General features: G+C 49.3%; 1 protein-coding gene across 4 annotated transcripts in view; it reads right to left on the reverse strand.

The window, feature by feature from the left end:
* Window positions 1-18487, reverse strand: part of SIGIRR (single Ig and TIR domain containing) — a 28810-nt gene extending 10323 nt beyond the window's left edge. For 2 of the 4 annotated variants that reach the window (XM_074956892.1, XM_074956890.1), the window contains exons 1-5: window positions 18205-18469; window positions 11151-11462; window positions 9473-9671; window positions 7176-7306; window positions 4938-5078 (exon numbers count right to left, since the gene is read on the reverse strand). In XM_074956892.1, coding sequence (XP_074812993.1) covers window positions 4938-5078; window positions 7176-7306; window positions 9473-9671; window positions 11151-11157 — 478 coding nt within the window. In that variant the 5' untranslated portion in view covers window positions 11158-11462; window positions 18205-18469. Of the gene's footprint in view, window positions 1-4937; window positions 5079-7175; window positions 7307-9472; window positions 9672-11150; window positions 11463-18204 lie in introns of all 4 variants that reach the window. The other 2 variants (XM_074956891.1, XM_074956893.1) reach the window with 2 other exon arrangements.
* Window positions 18488-19231: the final 744 nt, after the last annotated feature.

A 19231-nucleotide genomic window follows, 5' to 3' on the forward strand; every position in this document is an offset into this window, starting at 1 on the left:
GGGAGCAGACAGAGAGCCCAGATGCTAGGCTCTCACTGTGGGAGAGAAGGCTGGCTAAGGCCAGAGACTGGGGAAGACTGATGTCTAGCAGATCTCCTGGAACGGAGAAGAGGTTAATTTTATATTGCTTTAGGCTTATTTTGGATTTTGAGTGCCCTGGAAGGGGTAGAACTGCAAGTAACCTAGCCAGAGGGCTAAGTCTTTACCCCCAGAAAGTGCTGGAGGCTGGGCGGAGCAGTGGAAGAACCGCTGGGAAACTGAGGCTGCACTGCACAATGCTCGAAGGGGGCACTCAGGTAAGGATGTGCTAGAACAGCCATTTTTAAACTGAAGTAAGTATCTACAGAAATGTTTGAACTGGTTTACATAAACTGGTGCAGATGCGTGTAGACAAGGCCTAACAGTGAAAAGTGTCTTTCATAAGAGTTAAAGAAATGGTACCGGTTTTCATAAGAATACAGAAACTCTGTATCTCTGAATGCCATTGTATCTTTTTAGGAACATAGCATCTTAAGTTCACACATGTATCTTTTTAACTAAATCACAGGGGAAAAAAGACAGTTACCCAACTTCTTGTAACTGTTGTTCTTCCAGATGTGTTGTTCATGTCCATTCCAATCAGGTGTGCGTGCGTCGCATGCATGGTTGTCGGAAACTTTTTCCCTCAGCAGCTCCCCTCGGGTCAGCTAGGGAGCCTCCTGGAGTGGCGCCCTCATGGCATTCAATATAGGGCCCTGCCAACCCTACCCCCCTTTAGTCCCTTCTTGCCAGCTATTCCGACAGGGGGGAAGGAGGGTGGTTATTGGAATGGAAGTGAACAACACATCTCGAAGAACAACAGTTACAAGAAGGTGAGTAACCGTCTTTTCTTCTTCGAGTGTTTGTTCACGTCGATTCCAATCAGATGACTCCCAAGCTCTCCCCGGGGGGGCGACGACTCAGAGTTAAGGAATCACTGATTGGAGAACCACCCTGCATCCTCTCTAGCATGCTGGGTGATGGCATAGTGGGTGGTAAACGTGTGCACCGAGGACCAGGTTGCCGCTCTGTAGATCTCCTGGATGGGCACCTGGGCCAGGAACGTGGCGGACGAGGCTTGAGCTCGTGTTGAGTGGGCTGTAATAGCGCGGGCTGGGACCTTGGCGAGGTCGTAGCAGGTACGGATGCAGTCCCTGATCCAGGAAGAAATGCATTGTGAGGAGACCGGAGGCCCCTTCATCCAGTCTGCCACTGCTACAAACAGCTGCTTTGACTTCCTGAAAGGCTTTGTGCGCCCAATCTAGAATGCTAGCGCTCTCCGCATAGCTAGCGAGTGAAGCCTCTGCTCCTGTGCAGTAGCATGTGGCTTGGGATAGAAGACTGGTAGAAAAATGTCTTGGCCAATGTGGAATTGGGATACCACCTTGGGCAGGAAGGCCGGATGCAGCCTGAGTTGTACTTTGTCCTTATGGAAGATTGTGTAGCGGGGGTTGGAGGCCAACGCTTTTAACTCTGACACCCTCCTGGCTGATGTGATAGCAACTAGGAATGCCACCTTCCACAAGAGATACAGAAGGGAGCATGTAGCCAGTGGTTTGAATGGGGCCCCATTAGCCTAGTGAGGACCAGAGTGAGATCCCAAGCAGGTACCAGTGGTTGGGACTGTGGACATAGCCTTTCCATGCCTTTCAGGAAATGGCCCACCATAAGGTTGGCAAATACCAAGCGCCCCAACTCTCCCGGATGGAACGCCAAGATGGCCACAAGATGTACTCTGATGGATGATCTGGCCAAACCTTGCTGCTTCAGATGCAGTAGATGCTCCAGGATGAACGGTATACATGCCCGAAGTGGAGGTAGGCGACTGCGCTCACACCAGCATGAGAACCTTTTCCACTTAGATAGGTAAGTGGCCCTCATGGAAAGTTTCCTGCTACCAAGAAGCACCTCCCTCACCAATTCTGTGCATTGGAGCTCCATTGGGTTTAACTATGAAGCTTCTGAGCCACAAGATGGAAGTACTGGAGGTCCGGGTGAAGGAGGCGACCGTGGTCTGGTGTGATCAGATTGGGGGCGGCAGTGCGATTGGGATGTTCACTGACCGCTCCAGGAGTGTGGTGTACCAGTGTTGGCATGGCCACACCGGAGTCAGCAGAATTACCTCCACCTTGTCTCTGCAGATCTTGAGCAGTACCTTGTGGACGAGTGGTATCGGCGGGAAAGCATACATTAGACGGTCCCCCAAGGTAATGTGAACGCGTCCGAGATAAAGCCCGGACTGTGCTTTTGGAAAGAGCAAAATGTTGGACACTTCCTGTTGCTCCTGGTGGCGAATAGGTCTACCTGGGGAAACCTGCACCTTTGGAAGATGGAATGTATGACATCTGGCCGGATGGACCACTCATGGTTGCGAAACAACCTGCTGAGGTGGTCTGCAAGCTCGTTCCGTACTCCAGGGAGATAGGACACCTCCAGCAGCACCTCCCTCACCGATTCCATGCATTCCGTGAATGGAGTGGGCTATACCAAAATCCCACATCTGGACAGCCTCCCGCCCTGCTTGTTTATGTAAAACATGGCGGTGGTGTCAGTCAGCACTGCCATGCATTGACCCTGTATTCTGGTATGGAAGGTCTGGCAGGCTAGTCTCACTGCTCTGAGCTCCTTTATAATGATGTGGAGTGGGATCTTGGACTGTGACCACCTGCCCTGAGTCTGTAGGTCTCCTAGCTGGGTCTCCCAACCCGTTACTAAGGTCATGGACAGTTGAGGGGTGCTGAATGGTCTGCGAAGGAATCCCATGCGAGGGTCCAGCCACCAGCACAGGACATCTAAGACTCACTCTGGCACCATTACTACTGAATCCAAATTGTCTCGACCTGGGTGATAAGCTGAGGCGAGCCACACCTGGAGTGGTCTGAGCCTCAGCCTGGCATGCCTGACCACATAGGTGCATGCCGCCATGTGTCCCAGGAGACTGAGGCACGTCCTCGCGGTTGTGGTGGGGTATCGCCTGAGAGTCTGAATGATGCCTGTCAGCGCCTGAAATCTGGACTCTGGTAGTATGGCTCTTGCCTGAACCGAGTCCAGCACCGCCCCAAATGAATTCTATTCATTGGGTCGGTGACAGCGTTGACTTGTCCACGTTGAGGAGGAGACCTAGTCTCTGGAAGGTCTCTCTGACTAACCAGACCTAGGACTCCACCTGCTCCCTGGAGCACCCCCGCAGAAGCCAGTCGTCGAAGTAGGGATACATCTGTATCTATCTCTTGCGGAGAAAAGCTGCGACCACCAGCATGCACTTGGTGAACACCTGAAAGGCCGTCGATAAACCGAATAGGAGCACCGTGAACTGATAGTGTATGCGGTCAACAACAAACCTCAGGAAACATCTGTGGGCCAGCCAAATGGCTATATGAAAGTACGTGTCTTTCATGTCGAGGGTGGCGTACCATTCCCCTGGATCCAGGGAAGTGATAATCGTGCTCAGGGAGACCATTTGGAACTTCAACTGTACCATGAACTGGTTGAGTCCTCGTGGGTCTAAGATGGGTCTGAGACCCCCCCTTTGCCTTGGGGATTAGGAAATAGTGAGAGTAGAATCCCTTGTCCTTTAGCTCTTGAGGAACCTCCTCCACTGTCCCTATGGTGAGGAGCGATTGCACCTCCTAGCTAAGGAGTTGTTTGTGAGAAGGGTCCCTGAAGAGGGACGGGGAAGGGGGTGGGAGGGATGGGGAGGAGCAGAATTAGAGAGAATATCCCACTTCTACCATGCAAAGAACCCAGCGGTCCAGTGCTATATGGGATCAGGCATGGTAGAAGTGGGATAGACAGTTCAGAAAGTTGGGGAAGGATCCGTGATAGTAGCGGGTGCACTGTCCTCAGGTGTCCCTTTAAAACCCTTGTTTGGATCCCGACGATGGCTTGGTCAAGCCCTGCCCCTGGCCTGAGGGAGGGTTAGAAGGTCTACACCTATTGTTCCTGCCCCTACGGTGGTATGTATCCTGCCTCGGGCAGGGCTGGTATTGCCTCTGTTGCCGCTGAGGTTGAGGCTTGAAGCATGCCCTGAAGCCCAAGGTGAGGGTGAGGGGATAGGAACGATCCCACTCTCCAATTTCTATACTAACTACTAAAACAAGAAACTGGGTAGGACTAAGTAATAGGCTAAGGGAACACCTGCAAGAAAGCGAAACGCACTTCCAATGCGGCCACAGACAGTAAGAAGGAACTGAAGTGGGGTCAGGTCAGCAGGGTTATATATTGAGCACCATGAGGGCACCATTCCATGGGGCTCCCTAGCCGACCCAACGGGAGCTGCTAAGGGGGAAAAGTTTACAATGACTGTGCATGCAGCATGTGCACACCTGACTGGAATCGACATGAACAAGCACTCGAAGAAGAATGTCATTCCTGAAACTCCCTGAGTGATTTGATGCAAACTTTTTTGAAGAACTGAGCCTCCGGATGAGATGTGGTATAGGAATTTTCAAGTTGATTGGTTTGGCTTTGGTGGAGTGGATTGACAAATCATGCTTTTAAGAGGAAGCTAGCTTCAACCTTAACTCGACATACGGAGTAGCCTCCGTTCACAACATACTGAAGCAAGAGGAGAGAGACTCTATTAGAGGAAGAAGGAGTCACAATCCAGACACATTAGGGATTATCTTTAAAAAAAAAAAAAAAAAAAAAGTCTCTGCTATATGGAGCACTCTGGGCAAGCTAGGAGGAGGCAGGCTGGCCCTTGGGTGGGAGTCACCCTGTGGGCAAGTGGAGGCTGGAAGATCCCCTGGGTCCGGGGCAATTCTAGTTCACGTCTGCTTTCCAATCCCTTTCTCATGAAGCCTTTAGAGAAGCAGCAGAAGCCCGGAATGTCTGGATCATTGAGTCTTTCCCCGTCTCCCTCAAACCCAAAGTGCAAATGGCACTGAAAGCCAGATTCACAAAATCCTAAGGGTTACCATTGATCTCCAGCTCCCCGTAACGGTTCCTGTACCAGAGCAGCATATTCAAGCGGCACTTCACATAGATCACAGCCATGAGCAGCAGCAGCCCCAGGACGAGGAGGGCTGCCAGTACTGCACTCACATGTCCAGCAGCTTCTGCAATTACAGGGAAGGGCATTTTCAGTACATTTAGCATTTGAACTAAAGGAATTTATACCTTGGTGAATGAGGAGTTTGGGGTAGGTTATGGTCTGCAGAGGGAAGAACTGAACAGAGGTTACTGGCCTCAAAGCTCTTAGCTAAAACCACGTGTTGTCAGATTACAATCTAGTAAAACAGTTGCAGCGTCTGCCTGTGGATGCTGCCCTGCACGTACATGGGATGGACTCTCATCTAAAGGGTTTTTTACAGCTCTAGCCACCAGCGTGAAGAGTGGCTCAGCTGCCTCAGCTTAAAGAAGGATCACACAGATCAGTGATACAGGCTCCGTGATCTAAAGGGGCCCCCAAATACTGTGACAGCAGCCTAGAAACAGATGAGAGGGTTTGGGGTCCAGGATATTTGGTGCTTCCTGGCTACAGTCAGCCACAGTGTCAGAGCTGAATTCTCCTTCTTCAGAATGGGACTGACTCCCTTGACTAGGGCATCCATGCCTCCACGCATGCACACACCACAAATCTGGAGAGACTATGTTCAGTTGGGCTGAATCCAGAGTTCCCCATTATCAACTCCTTCTCACGGTTCTTTAAAACAAAGAAGTCTTGACCTAAGTGACTAGCCTCCTGGAGGCAGCCCCATCTCCAGGGCTTCAGGTTACAGTGCCATCATATGGCACCATATTCTGTCAGCATATTGAAAGAGAGCATCTTTACATAATAAAGCCCCCTTTGCTTCCCCCCTTTCCCCCCCCCCGCCCCATGCCAATAGTGTCTCATTGCTGGAGGGTTTACTTTCAAAAGAGCAACAGCTGAGAAAATTTGGCAGTAAGTTCAGGACTTGCCGCAGCAGGTCCCTGAAAGGGTTAACGCGCACTGCATGTTCCTTTAAACCCAAGAGCTAATCAAAGTAGGTCCTGCCACTCAGTGTCCTGGCTGGGCAATTCCACACACACAGTGGCTGTGTTACTACTCAGTGTATGCAGCATGGCAAGCAGGACTGCTCCAGAAGGGGGGTTCCAAAGTATCCTCTCACTCACAGGGCAGAGATCCAAGGCAGTCTTGACAAGCCCACCGTGAAAGTCTCACTGCTAAACTGACTTCATGCTCTGGTTATTTCATTACTGCCAAGACAACAGTCTCTTCACTCTACAGCCGGGCTGCCCGAGGACTAGTCAGCCTCAGCCCTGCAGCAATCCCAGGGCCATCCTTCCCTGTTTAACAGGTATGGTGTGAGTGCGACACAACAGTGGGTTTATGGACTCTGATTAGGGCTGCAGACTTGTCGTAACAGATTTTAAATCAAAACTCATGGAGCAGGCATGGTAAATTTAGTAAAAGTCATGGGGCTTGTGACTTGGGTAAAAAATGCTACAACAAATGAGGGGGGCGCTAGAGCGTGAGCCAGCCCCACACTAACCCTACAACAGCGGCTCATGTCCTTCAGAGCTGGGCCTGGCTCTGGGCTCTGTGACCCCCTCGCTCCTGTCAAGTTACAATGCCACTCAATCAGATGTGATCTGGATGCCCCCCGGCATGATGGAGGGGCAGCCGGGCCAAACCTGGGCAGTACTGTGACCCTATTGCCAGGTTGCAATGTCCAGGATGTGGAGCAGGGCCCAGCCGCAGCAGCTACCGCTGCAGGGTGAGTTTATTAAAATCACGGACAGAAAGAGAAATCCGAGACAAACAGGAAAATCACAGTATCCAAGAGGTTCTTCCCACTGTGACAAATCTGGAGCCCTAATTATGTGTGTCTGAGGTCCCACTGTGTGTCTGAGGTCAAGATCTCTCTAGATTCCATTGGAATTTATTTTTATGGGGGGCATTTTTTACTCTGGACAGCCTGTGAGGCACTCAACATCTCCTACTCAGTCTGCAATATTAGAGCTAGTTACTGTGAAAGTGTTAGTCAGGATATTCAAGTTACTCCCAACTCATCTCAAAAATACCTGTAGCATTCTCTTTCCACCAGGAGAGCCGCCATAGACTGGCCAAACCTTGTTGAAAGGCCTTATCCAGTAGACACCACCACAAATGGTATAGTAACCCCTTCCTTGCACCATTATCAGCGTGCTGTAAATGCCCAAAGAGCTACCTGATCTCTGTAGTGTGAAAGTGGCTGTGGTATTCCTAACCCAGCAGGCAAACACGCCGTAGTCCTCGTCACTTGTCAGGTTCACCCCCAGAAGGCTGGACATGAACTTCTCTGTTCTGTTATCACCGATCCTGAGGGACAAAAGAGGCTAGCATCAGTGCAGTGCTACAGGGTACACTTTCATGGAAATAGTTTCCTATTTTAACTAGGAGACTGAAGAGAACAAGAATGAGCTTCCAGTTAGAGTTCTACACGTAGCCTACAGGAACTCGGTTTTGTCATTCTGCTATACTGTAGGGAACAATTCAGCCTGGAAAGGGAGAAGGACTGGATAGAAGGATAGTGCTGTCCACCTCTAAGCTCTGATAGGATTCTGTGATCTTCTTGAATGTCTTTACTTTAGAGTTAGCCTTTTGTTCCTTTACACAATAAATCATTAGCCAGGGTCCAGTTCAGCAGGAATCCACCTTGCACTTAGAGACCAAAGCCAAGATTTTCAAAAATAGCATCCTAAAGTCAGCATCCTAATAGTCATCCTAAATCTATAATTAGAATCTAACTTTCAGTGGCAGGAATGCCTTCAAAAAGGTAGGAATTGCTTTGCTGGACTTCCCATTGCCTGGCCAACAAAGGAGATGGATAAGTGTGTGTGTGTGTGTGTGTGTGTGTGTGTGTGTGTTTGCGCACGCACACCCCCTCCCCGCTAACAATGACCTCCAACAAGGAAGAACTTCAGATGACTTGCCTAAGATGGGTTAAGCTGCTGGCCCTACTTTCCATTCATGCTTGGCCATCATCATCACCCCTCATAGCTGCAACTCCTGCTGGCAACAGGGATAATGTACTTGGCAGCAGTGTAGAAGTGGCCCAGGGTTCAACATGCTGCTAGCCTTGTGTCTTTAGCTCTCTCAAACCAGTATGCCCCTCTGGGAGCAGGGAACATGCTCCGGTAGAAAAGAGTTTTCGCAAGTGAAACACCACAAAGCTCAGGCTAACTACTGTTAAGCAAGGAGACCTGTTGGGAGCTGTTGAAAGCTCTATGGCTTTCACAGTGGAGCAGCAAAAGGTTAGCTAGTAGATGTGCCTCTGTAACTGAGGGAACAATACACAGAGCCAGATTCTGCTCCCAGTGACTCTAGTGTCCTACTCAATGGAGCTTCGCCGATCACAGTGGCTTTATTCTAGTGGCACTGACATCAGAATCTGAGCCAGAGCATGTAGCAGCCCTCGGACCCCACACTTTGTGCTGCAGAGAGTCTTGTGTTTAATTCACTGAGCCATAATATAAAATGGGCAGAAACATCAGCTGGCCTACATGCTTTGTGGGGCTTGGTTTGTTTTTTTTCCACACTGTGCTTCACTGTTTATCTGTGTTTATGGAATTACAATTTTTAGAACATGCCTTAGAGAAAGAGGATAAATAGAACAGTGTGCTTGTACTCCAGAGACATGAGTTCAAATCTTGTGTCAGTCACAAATTAATAGATGTTGGGTGATCTTGGCCACTTCTCAGTTGTACCCAACTTCCACCTAAAAAGCTGACATCACTGGCATATTTCCTCAAGAGGTCCAAGATGGGAAGTGTGAGTCAGGACTGAAGTGCCCTCAGATGTAGAGCAAAGGCCAGGACTGGAATAGCAAGGGTGCTGCAGATCAAGACTGATTAACTCAGGGGTGTGAAATAGCTCTGCCCCCCCTCCCACCCCAAGCAATGCAAGTTTTGCACTGTCCACACCAGCACTTCCGCTTCTCGCCAAGGAAGAGTAATTATGCAGACAGAAGAGTGCTCTCCCGTCGGCATAGTGCGTCTTCGCCAGATGTGCTGCAGCTGCGCCGATGTAGCGCTGTGGTGTAGACCTGCCCTCAGGTGCATTGTCTGAGCTGTGGACAAGACTAACGGGGTGTTCTAGGTCAGGACTCAAGTGCCCTGGCAGAGCTGTGGGTGGGCCTAGAAGAACAGAGGTGCTGCAGATAAGGTCTGAGGTGCACTAGCAGAGCTGTGTGGGGAAGCCAGGGCTAGAAAGGGACGTGGCTTGGATCGGCACTTTGGCTAAGAGGATGTCTTGCTCGAGGTTTGAGCAATGATACCCTGGGCCAGGACTCATGTGAAGTTGACCTTATCAATAGGAAACTGCTCAGTGGAGACTCTGTTATTGATTGTGGGTCCAGAACTCCCACTGAACGGTGGCTCACTGGATGCATGAATGCTATTTAAGCAATGATTGAAGCAATTTGCCCTGCCTGTCAGTAGCCACCTCAGTGCCTCTTTCTATTTATAGACAGGTCAGACTCCTTACCAGTCTTTTTCCTCGCTGGTGTATTGGCTGCTCTCTTTGCCTAGCCAGTGGCCATCTTTCATCCATTGCAGGACGGGGTTGCAGTGCTGCTGAAAGGGCAGCTGCACAGTACAGTTCAGTGTTATCTGGCTTCCCAAGGCAGGCTCCAAAGTCTGGTTGCTGGATGGGAAGAGGACTTCTGGAGGCACACTGCATAGATCTACACGGGAGGGAAAGGAAATGCTGAGAGAGAGACTCTTTAAAGGGACAGCATCCATTTAAAAATAAGTCTCACATCTCTTCAGTTTACACCTAATATTAAATCCTTTCCTTTATAGTAGAACAACATCTGTTTTCTCCTGTCTTCCTTTGTGCCTCTGACAGCACTCTCTAAAGTCAGTCAGTTCTGCACCCGCAATGAAGAAATTGGTCACATGGTTAGTAAAATGAGTAGCAGATCCACACTGCCGATAATACAGACATGCAAAACGCCCCAACTGCCCAGCCATACAGTCTGTTTCTAACACACTGGTGTAGGGTGTGTGGCCATGTTTTTTCCCCCCCAGCACCTGGCTCCCAATGACTATAACAGCCTCCTACTTGCTAACAAAATGCCTCCTATAGCACAAGGCGTAGGGAATTGTGTTGAAGGTTTCCCCACAGACAACTAAGGTGTCTAGGCTGTGTTGTGCACATGTGCAGTGTGTTACACCTTTTGTTAGTGAAAGTTGGTTAAAATGTGTCACTTCTGAAATGACAACGATACATACAGAGCAAGTGACTTTCACTCACATTTGCACCCATATTTGCCATTTCCTCTCCAGCTCTAAGGATTAGTGCAGACCATGGCAAAGAGCTACTTGCCCTCTAAAAGAGGCAATGTCTTGGGAGCTGAGCAGTGGGCGGGCAGCATCATGCCCTATCTCCTCATGGCTGCTGCTTTTCCTCTTCGAAGCAGCAGCCTCCTCTCCATGCCTGACTCAACTCCCACTGCAGTCAAGAGTAATATTTCAATGGGAATTGAGGCGTTTGACCCTTTACAGCTGGTGCAAGAGCCTTTTCCTCTGCATTTTGCACCATCTGTAATGGCTTCCCTGTACCTCTCCACCTCGTCAAATCTATGTTGCAAACCACTTTACTCCCCTGTCCCCCTCTCCTGTGTTGCTCATTCGCTATTTCATTCTGTCAAAGCACAGCTCGTGAGGCTCGCAGCCTTTGCTTCCTCCTCAGTTATGTTTCCATACTAGTGAGTAGTCAGGGGACTGTGTATACTTGCTCTTTATCACCTCCATTTAGGATTTATTTTGGTCTCTGCTGCTGCCCTGGTTTCTTTTTAAATTCAGTGAACAGATGCTCAGAAATGGGTGAGTATTTACTGGGGAAGGTGGATTATATTACACTATAAGTATTGTTTTAATATTTCCTGTCAAAGCAAAGCTACCTATGCAAGGGCACTTATTCCTGCAATTCCCCCCTCCTACACTCATGGAGGTTTGCTTGATGAGCGTCAGAGGCGCAGAATAGGACGCTCTGTGTGTGTGTCTAACAAGCCAGAAGTAACATAAGCAGTCAAGCGGCCTCTTCTGAAGCACAGCAATATTACTCCCTGCAACAGCCAGCAGGAGGCATCAGTGTTTCAAGCCAGGTATTTAATCTTGGCTCTGCAGCTATATTTGTGGGTGACTTCCCCCAGCCCTACCTTCCATGGTCAGCCTGATGGTGCAGGAGGCGTTTCTGTGGCCGTTCAGGTAGAGTGTGCAGGTATAGTTCCCGGCACCGCCAGCCTGCAGACACTGGAAGGTGGCGTGCAGCGTGCTGCGCAGGTGGCTCTGTGCGGAGGGCTGCAGCAGGTTGCAGTCTTTGCTCCACAGGAGGTTAAAGTCTGAGCTGGACCGGAGGAGCTAGAGGCTCAGCTCGTCCAGTGGACAGAACAAATGATTACCAGGCTCCTGCTGCCTCTACACATTGCGATCATAGAAGCGGTCGAGGTCCTGGCAGGACAGATCCAAGGCTGGTGGGAATGACACAGGAATAAGTTAGAAATGAAATACACTGGGTTAAAATGTAACAGCTTGCACAGTTAGTAGCATGCTCCACACACACTGTGGAGGCGGGGTGGGCAATCAGTGTTCCCCACTACCAGGCGTACTGCAGAAATGACAAATGTCTGCTGGGCCGGCTGAAAGAAACTAGTTATTTGTATTATAACTAGTCCTGTATTATTTGTGTTGTATTATAGTAGTACCTAGAGGTCCCAAGCAAGACTGTGTTAGGTGCTATACATACAGGAAGAGACAGACCCGCCGCAGAGAGCATAGATTCCTAACAGATAAGCCGGACAAAGGAAGGGTTATTATCCCCATTTTACAGATGGGGAAACTGAGCCTCAGGCACTAAGTGACTTGCCCAAGTTCATGCAGGAAGCCTGTGGCAGAACAGGGAACAGAGCCTACCTCTCCTGAGTTCCCATCCAGGGACTTAATTCCTCCCTGGAATAAGTGTGGACTGGCTGACATCAGCACCGCAGAGAGTGGAGAACAAATCTTCACCTGGCAGGTGATCAGGCAGGTGCCATGAGAAGGAATCAAGGGCATGGCTGGCAGATAAAGGCTCTGCAAGTAAAATTGCTAATGGGATGCTTCTAATCCTAGACCTACTGACTTCTCCAAGACACAGGAGGTTACACAATAGCTCTTAATGCCATTACTAACCCAGTCTCTAGCACGGCCAGGTTTATTCTATGGAAGTTTTGTCAGACCCATATCTTCTAGCTGACCTTCAAGCCCTCTGCCTTGTCTCCCTCTGTAGTAAAACCCCCACCACACTTCCAAAGCAGCACTAGCTGGGGCAGGTTTCCGAGGCAGGGCTGGGTACCTGCTGGTATGTAAACATCAAAACCTGCTAGCTTTGCTTGCTGTGCAAACACTGTGGAGCCAGAATCTACCTAGAGCCTGCAGGAGAAAGTGTTGCTACTCCCCCAAAGGGGCTGAGCACACACCCAGCCTGCCTAGAGGTGGAGGGAGAGCAAACTAAAGCAGACCAGGTTTTGCGTTGTCCTGCTGCAGGGCAGGGCTGAGGACCCCCTCTCCTCCTTTTACCGTACAGCCACGTGGATTTCAGCCACACAGACACTGAATTCAATGCAGGAGTGTCCCCAAAAGGAGTTTCTTTTCCCCATGGGTTTCCTGCCCAGACCTCTCATTCCTCATTTAACCTAGGCCAAGCTCAGCTGTAGTGCTTCAGCTGTCCAAGATTCTGGGGACTGATCAATCCTAGAAATCAGATGAGGGTGAGGAACAAATCCCACTGCCCTGGAGGCAAACATGGAGTCATCCCCTGAGATGTCTTCTCCAGGGCTCTGGCCAAGCCACTTTTAATAACTCAAACAATGAGGCTTTCACCACTCCCCCTCCTAGCAGGCTGCACCAGGCTCAAATGGATCTCAGTGGAAGGACATCCTGGCTGCCCTTCAGCTGAAACTTTCCTTTGTTCAGTTCCAGCTCATCACTATTACTTCTACACCCCTCCCTCCCAGACCACCCAAACCGTTTCACTTCCCCCTGGGCCTTTGTACCCTTCAGATCCTAATAGACTGCCCCCTATCCAGCCAGCATGAGTTCTCACTGTAATCCAACCAAATCTCCCTAGTTCGCCATCTTCTTGCATAAATCGTTTTTTTCAGCCCTTTAAGTATTTTAATCACTACTACCCCCCACTTAATGAAACTGAGGGGAATCCCTGTGTGTGCTCGGATTACAACAGATGGGAGAACTATCAGCTCACTGCATTTGTGGGTAACAGCTGCACATTCAGGTTCTCTCTCTCTCTCCCTCTCTCTCTCATCACTGTCCAAAATGTGTGAGATGAGAGGGCTGTGCAGCTAATCATCGGCTATGGCCCTCCACATCCCATCAGTAGTGCAGGAGAAGGAGATGAGGCGGAAGCCTTCCCTTTCAGCTGATCTAAGCAAGCTCTAACTCCTCCTCATAGCTTGGGACAAGCCCCCTGCTGCCCTGAAATTTCACCAGCCAGTCCTATGTTGCTGACTCCTACGTACAGTATCATCACTGCTTGCAGGAGAGAAGAGTGTGTGGTATTAAACCCAGATGCTGCAAACCCTCCTCCCCTGCAGGTGATGCTATACACACCCAGACAGTTCATCACAGGTCTTTCCTCCTGCATCTCTTCTGCAACCGCCAGCTCAAAGGATTGGCCACCAGGTGCGAAGACAAGAAGAGGGCAGGGGTGCTGGGAGCCACTGAACCACACTGTAAACCCTGTATAGCAGGGGTCCTCAAACTGGAGGCTGGGACCCCTCAGGGGGTGGTGAGGTTACTACATGGGGGGTCGCGAGCTGTCAGCCTCCACCCCAAACCCCGCTTTGCCTCCTGCATTTATAATGGTGTTAAATACATTTAAAAGTGTTTTTAATTTATAAGGTGGGGGTCGCACTCAGAGGCTTGCCATGCGAAAGGGGTCACCAGTACAAAAGTTTGAGAACACTGCTGTATATGATGGAAACCACTTCAAGCCAGCACAGAGGGAGAACTGCTAGGGATGCACACCCCTCCTTTAGCACACAAAATCTTACCCTCCTTTCCTTTTCAATAAGTTAGTAGGTGGATGACGATATCCAACTGGAATGGTCATGGTTTAAAATGTGGTTACAGCACAAAGCACTGTCACTTCACCAGCTAATAATGGTGCCCAGCAGAGAATCATAATTATCCATATTATTGTCCCACCCTCATAATCTCGGATCACTGATCTTGACACAAAATGCTTCACTAGTAAACCATACGCAGGCTGTGTCTACACTTAAAATGCTATAGCTGCTGGAGCGCTTCAGTGAAGACACTCAGTACAGTGATGGGAGAGTCTCCCGTAGTTAATCCACCTCCCCAAGAGGCTGTAGTTAGGTCAATGGAAGAATTAGCACTGCCCTCATCAGGGGTTAGGTCGGGTTAACTACGTTGCTCAAGGGGGTGGATTTTCCACACCCCTGGACAACATAGCTGGGTTGACTTAACATTTTAGTGTCGAGCTGACCAGAGTTCCTTCTGATGGCTAGATCAGCCTTAAAGTAAAGTGGTTGACAGCTGCCCTGTTGGCGCTTCCAGCGTCACAAAGGACAGCACTTTCCAGCCAGACAACTGCCTCCAGCATGGAGCTTTGACTTGCCATTTGTAATTGAAGTCGTTAATTAAACGGTTTGCAGTTTATTTATAGTAACAAGTGCTGCATACCTGGTGACCTTTCATACAGTTGAGCAAAGTAAAGTGGGTGCAGCTTTCCTTTCAAGCAAAGAGACTGGGTGTGTGTGTGTGCGCATTCGCATGCTAACTTACAGCCAGGCTGTAGAGGAAAGAGGTGTGAGAGTGGACATGCAAAGGAGCAAACAGCAAAGACGGATGTGTTCCAAAAACCACTGGGACAGATCTTTAGATGGTGAAAATCAACCCAGCTCCATTAAGTCAGTGAGCTGATCCTCATGTGTGAATGAAGGGGGAAGTCACACTACACTAAAGAAAAGGAGTACTTGTGGCACCTTAGAGACTAACAAATTTATTTCAGCATAAGCTTTCGTGAGCTACAGCTCACTTCATCGGATGCATTCAGTGGAAAATACAGCAGGGAGATTTATATACACAGAGAACATGAAACAATGGGTGTTACCATACACACTGTAACGAGAGTGGTCAGGTAAGGTGAGCTATTACCAGCAGGAGAAATCCCCCCCGCTCCCCTGTTGGTAATAGCTCACCTTACCCGATCACTCTCCTTACGGTGTGTATGGTAACACCCATTGTTTCATGTTCTCTGTGTATATAAATCTCCCCACTGTATTTTCCACTGAATGCATCCGATGAAATGAGCTGTAGCTCACGAAAGCTTATGCTCAAATAAATTGGTTAGTCTCTAAGGTGCCACAAAGACTCCTTTTCTTTTTGTGGATACAGACTAACACGGCTGCTACTCTGAAACCTGTCACTACACTAAAGGTGGGCAAGAGAGGCATTGACAGTTCTTATTGGATCAACAAATTAGTCAACATATACACAGTTTCAGGCCCAAATGGTCTGCAAAGTGTGAACAGTTTCTACAAAACCAGTCTAGGCAAGGTGGGATAGTTGATCTGCACTGATATACCTGAAGAACCTTCTTAATGCAAAAGCTTGTAGATTACAGTGTAATACTGGACCAACAAATAAACGGTGTTAACATTATCAGTGATTTTCCCAGGGCCCATACCACCATAAACACATCCTGCATAGCAGGGAGGGGCAGAGAGATAACCCTTATCTTAGTTTCTCTCGAATGGGCCCCACTCCTTGACACTCTTGATGCAAACTGCTTCTGAAGTTACAGCTTGGGACTGTGATGGCTCCTAGATAGTGTAGGTTTCCCAGGACTGAACTGTATCTGGTCTCACAAACTTCTCAACAAAGCTGCTTGAAGTTGAACCTTTCCCTGAAGAAACATTTTCCCTTTCTTATGAGATGGGAAGTGAAAGGATCTGTTGTTTACGGAGGTCAAGGTCTGGGGGCCTCAGGCTTTTATCTGGCTGGAACAGCAGCTACAGCTCCCTCTGCAGGGCTCTCCAAAGGGGACCAGATTATGGGTCAAGATACACCCAAAACACACTTATAATAGGTGCAGCTTTATCAACCAAAAAGTAAATTCCGAAGAAATAAGTTAATCACACTCCTCTTTCACCTGTTCACAGCAGACAGGACAGAGCCACGTGCCCCTGTAACAAATCTCTTCACAAATCCATTGTGATTGGGTGAGGGGCCTTTGGGATAGCAAGACAGCAGGAAGGAAACTGCTGAAACAGGAACTTAATTGGCTGTAACTAGGAGGGGGCATGGAAGGGGCATGTGTTGGGAGCGTGCACTGCTGATGCAGGGTAAATCCAAGGTTCGGAACCCTTTTTCTAAACAGCTGCGGATGTTCAGACTCAGTCCAGTCATGTCTGGTAGAGGAGTTGATGGCTAACACTGTTTTGTTCCAGTGGGCCAGAATGAGGAAGTCTATGAAAGTTACAGCCTCTTCTGAGAGCTCAGACTCTTCCTAAAAGCCGGTCTTCGATCACTCAGACTTGGTGGAGAAGGGTCCTTCTATCCCCCCAGGCCCCATCCCTCAGAGTCACTACCAGGGCCCTCTTGCTCCTCTCTCACAATGAGCATGAAATATTGCTGGCACAAAGTCCAAGCTGAAGGATGTTTAAGAGGAGGAGACCAATCCCTGCCTTGTGAATATCTCTCCTTATAACTCCTACCAACCACCACCCTGCCATGTGTGGGAACCCAGAGCTGATAGGTTAAAGAGCTGCTAGACTTGGGCAACGTACTCCAACCTTCAGCAGATTCTGCCCCCTCGTAAGCCAGTCAGAACCCTTCCCTCTGCCCCCTCCATCCCAATCAGAAATGCTCGCAGCTCTGTTTTGCTGGAGATGAATAATGTCAAGCTAGTAGCAACCTTGGCTTTCTAGAGATGCCACTCTTGTCATACAAGAAATGGGACAGATACAACATGTGATCCTGAGCTAACAAAGGCACAAAGTGCCCCCCACAATGTTCAATGGGGAACAAGCAGGGCACTAGGCAAGAGTTTAGGACAGTCAGATCAGCTCATGTAGTAGGAACCTACAAAGAGGCAAAGTCCAAGGTGCAGATGGCGACAGCTGGATTTTTCTGGAGCGAGAACACACATGTTGGTGTTATATATTTTTATAACATAGCAATCTGCTGCTAGGCAGGCAGCAAGGCCCCTACCTCCTCAATTTGGGGAGAGAAGGTAGCCCCAAGAGAATCACTTTGCTGCTGCTGACTCTGGCCCACTCCCAGGGTCTCCAAAAGCTGCATAAGCCAGACGAGGGGGTATCTCAGTGAGTTCCCCAGAATTATAGCTCAGCCTCTGCTTTCCTCTCCATAGTTTCAAGGGCCAGAGTTCTTGGGAAGTCAGTGGTGGAACAGCAATGTTATTGAGCTATGCTAGAGTTTTATACTCTGTTGAGATGAATTAAATCCAGTATTGCACGTTACAATTAAGGTGGCACTGCTGAAGTTTGGAAAGATAGTGCCATTTACTACAATGAGAAAAGGAGTACTTGTGGCACCTTAGAGACTACAGACTAACACGGCTGCTACTCTGAAACCTGTCATTTACTACAATGGTGAGCTGCCACTTCCGAGAGGCAGGAAGCAGGGAGAAAGGCAGTTGACAGGGACAGCGCAAGGAGGAGGGGTTCAGGAAGTCACACAGGAGGGGAGCCAGGGTGTCAAGAAGCAGGGAATTGATGGGAAGCCTGTAAGTCAGGGGAATAACAGAGGCCTGCAGTATCATCCAGTGGGGATCACAGACTGAGAGCCCACAAGATCAAGCAGAGGGAAACACAGAGAAAAAGGACAGAAAGGATCAAACGGCAGGGAGTGGGTAAGGACCCCAAGGTCAAACAATCGAGATTGGTGCTAGAACAGAGCTCACGGGTATAACAGCAGTAACAGAAGAACCTGTGGGTTTTCACAGCAGGGATGGAAGAGAAACCACAGGGCCAAGCAGGTTAAAGGAGAGCAGCAGGGACCAGTGGGGCTGGGGAACCCAGGGGAAGGGGGAGAGTCTGTGGATCCAGCAGTCCCTGTTTCCTTTTCTAAGGGAGCAGAGTCTGCCTTTATCACCAAGCACCATACACAGCGACCCCCAGCCCCAAGCTCCCACTTTGCTCCACGTCACCTCTATTTGATCCTCACCTGGTGGGGCTGTGGTCCTTTCCTGCTCACTCCCTGCGGCAGCCTTGGGAAGGCAGAGGGCTGACAACACAGCTGTTACAGACAGAACAGAGGCCAGTCTCCCCTCCACCTTGGCTCCCTCTCATGCAGTACTCTGCAAAGAAGATAAGCACAGGGGGAAGGATTACCTTTCGGAGCAACCCTCTCCCAGCTTAAGGCAGAGGTCTCCAGACCGAACCAGGGGCACTGCACATGCTGCACACTCCCTGATCCCAGACACCTTGCTCATGTGACCATCCAATAGGCTGGCCCTGCCAGTTAAGTAATTTTTTCATTGTTCAACCCATGCCCTGCATTTTGTGCTTGAAGGGCTCGTTCCACTCTCCCCCCCAATCACAAGCCTCCAGGCTTGCACTAGGGACAGCCAGTTCCCTCCCACCTGCCACTATTGCTCCTCCTACCTTTCCACCTGAACGGTATGGGGAAAAGGAAACCTACACACACTGAATAAAACAAAACCCACCCAACCTGTTGGCAGAAAAATAGATGACTAGGAATTTTCTGCGTGCAAAGCTAGGAGGCACGTTGCACAAGAACTTTCTCCAACGGCTCTGGCACTGCGGGAATACAGCTGCTTTGTGGAGCTCAGCCAGTTATCCCAGACTCGCATGATACTCCAGCACTCGCTAACGTCAAGCTGCCACCACTGGGGAAGAAGAAAAAATACCCCAAGGAGCCCTGCTGCTTTCCAATGCAGAAGCAGTAAATGGAGATAGTGAGACAAGACTAAACCTGTATACAGCACGTGATGTGATCGGTAACATTATCTCCTAAGCCCAGTGCTGCAGGTAGAGAGCTGGTCATTCACATAAGCTTTCTTTTTCCTTTTCATATTCCACACACTAAACTATATATTCAGTGAGTCACTGCATCATTTGCACATACACACCGTGCCAAAACTTGCCATTAGTCTGATTCTGAGAGTGGCGCTGAGTATCTACAGCTCCACTGAAGTCATCGGGACTTACTGATGCTTTTAGCTCCGGGT

This window comes from Natator depressus, chromosome 6 (genome assembly GCF_965152275.1).
Source record: "Natator depressus isolate rNatDep1 chromosome 6, rNatDep2.hap1, whole genome shotgun sequence".
NCBI classification, from domain to species: domain Eukaryota; kingdom Metazoa; phylum Chordata; order Testudines; family Cheloniidae; genus Natator; species Natator depressus.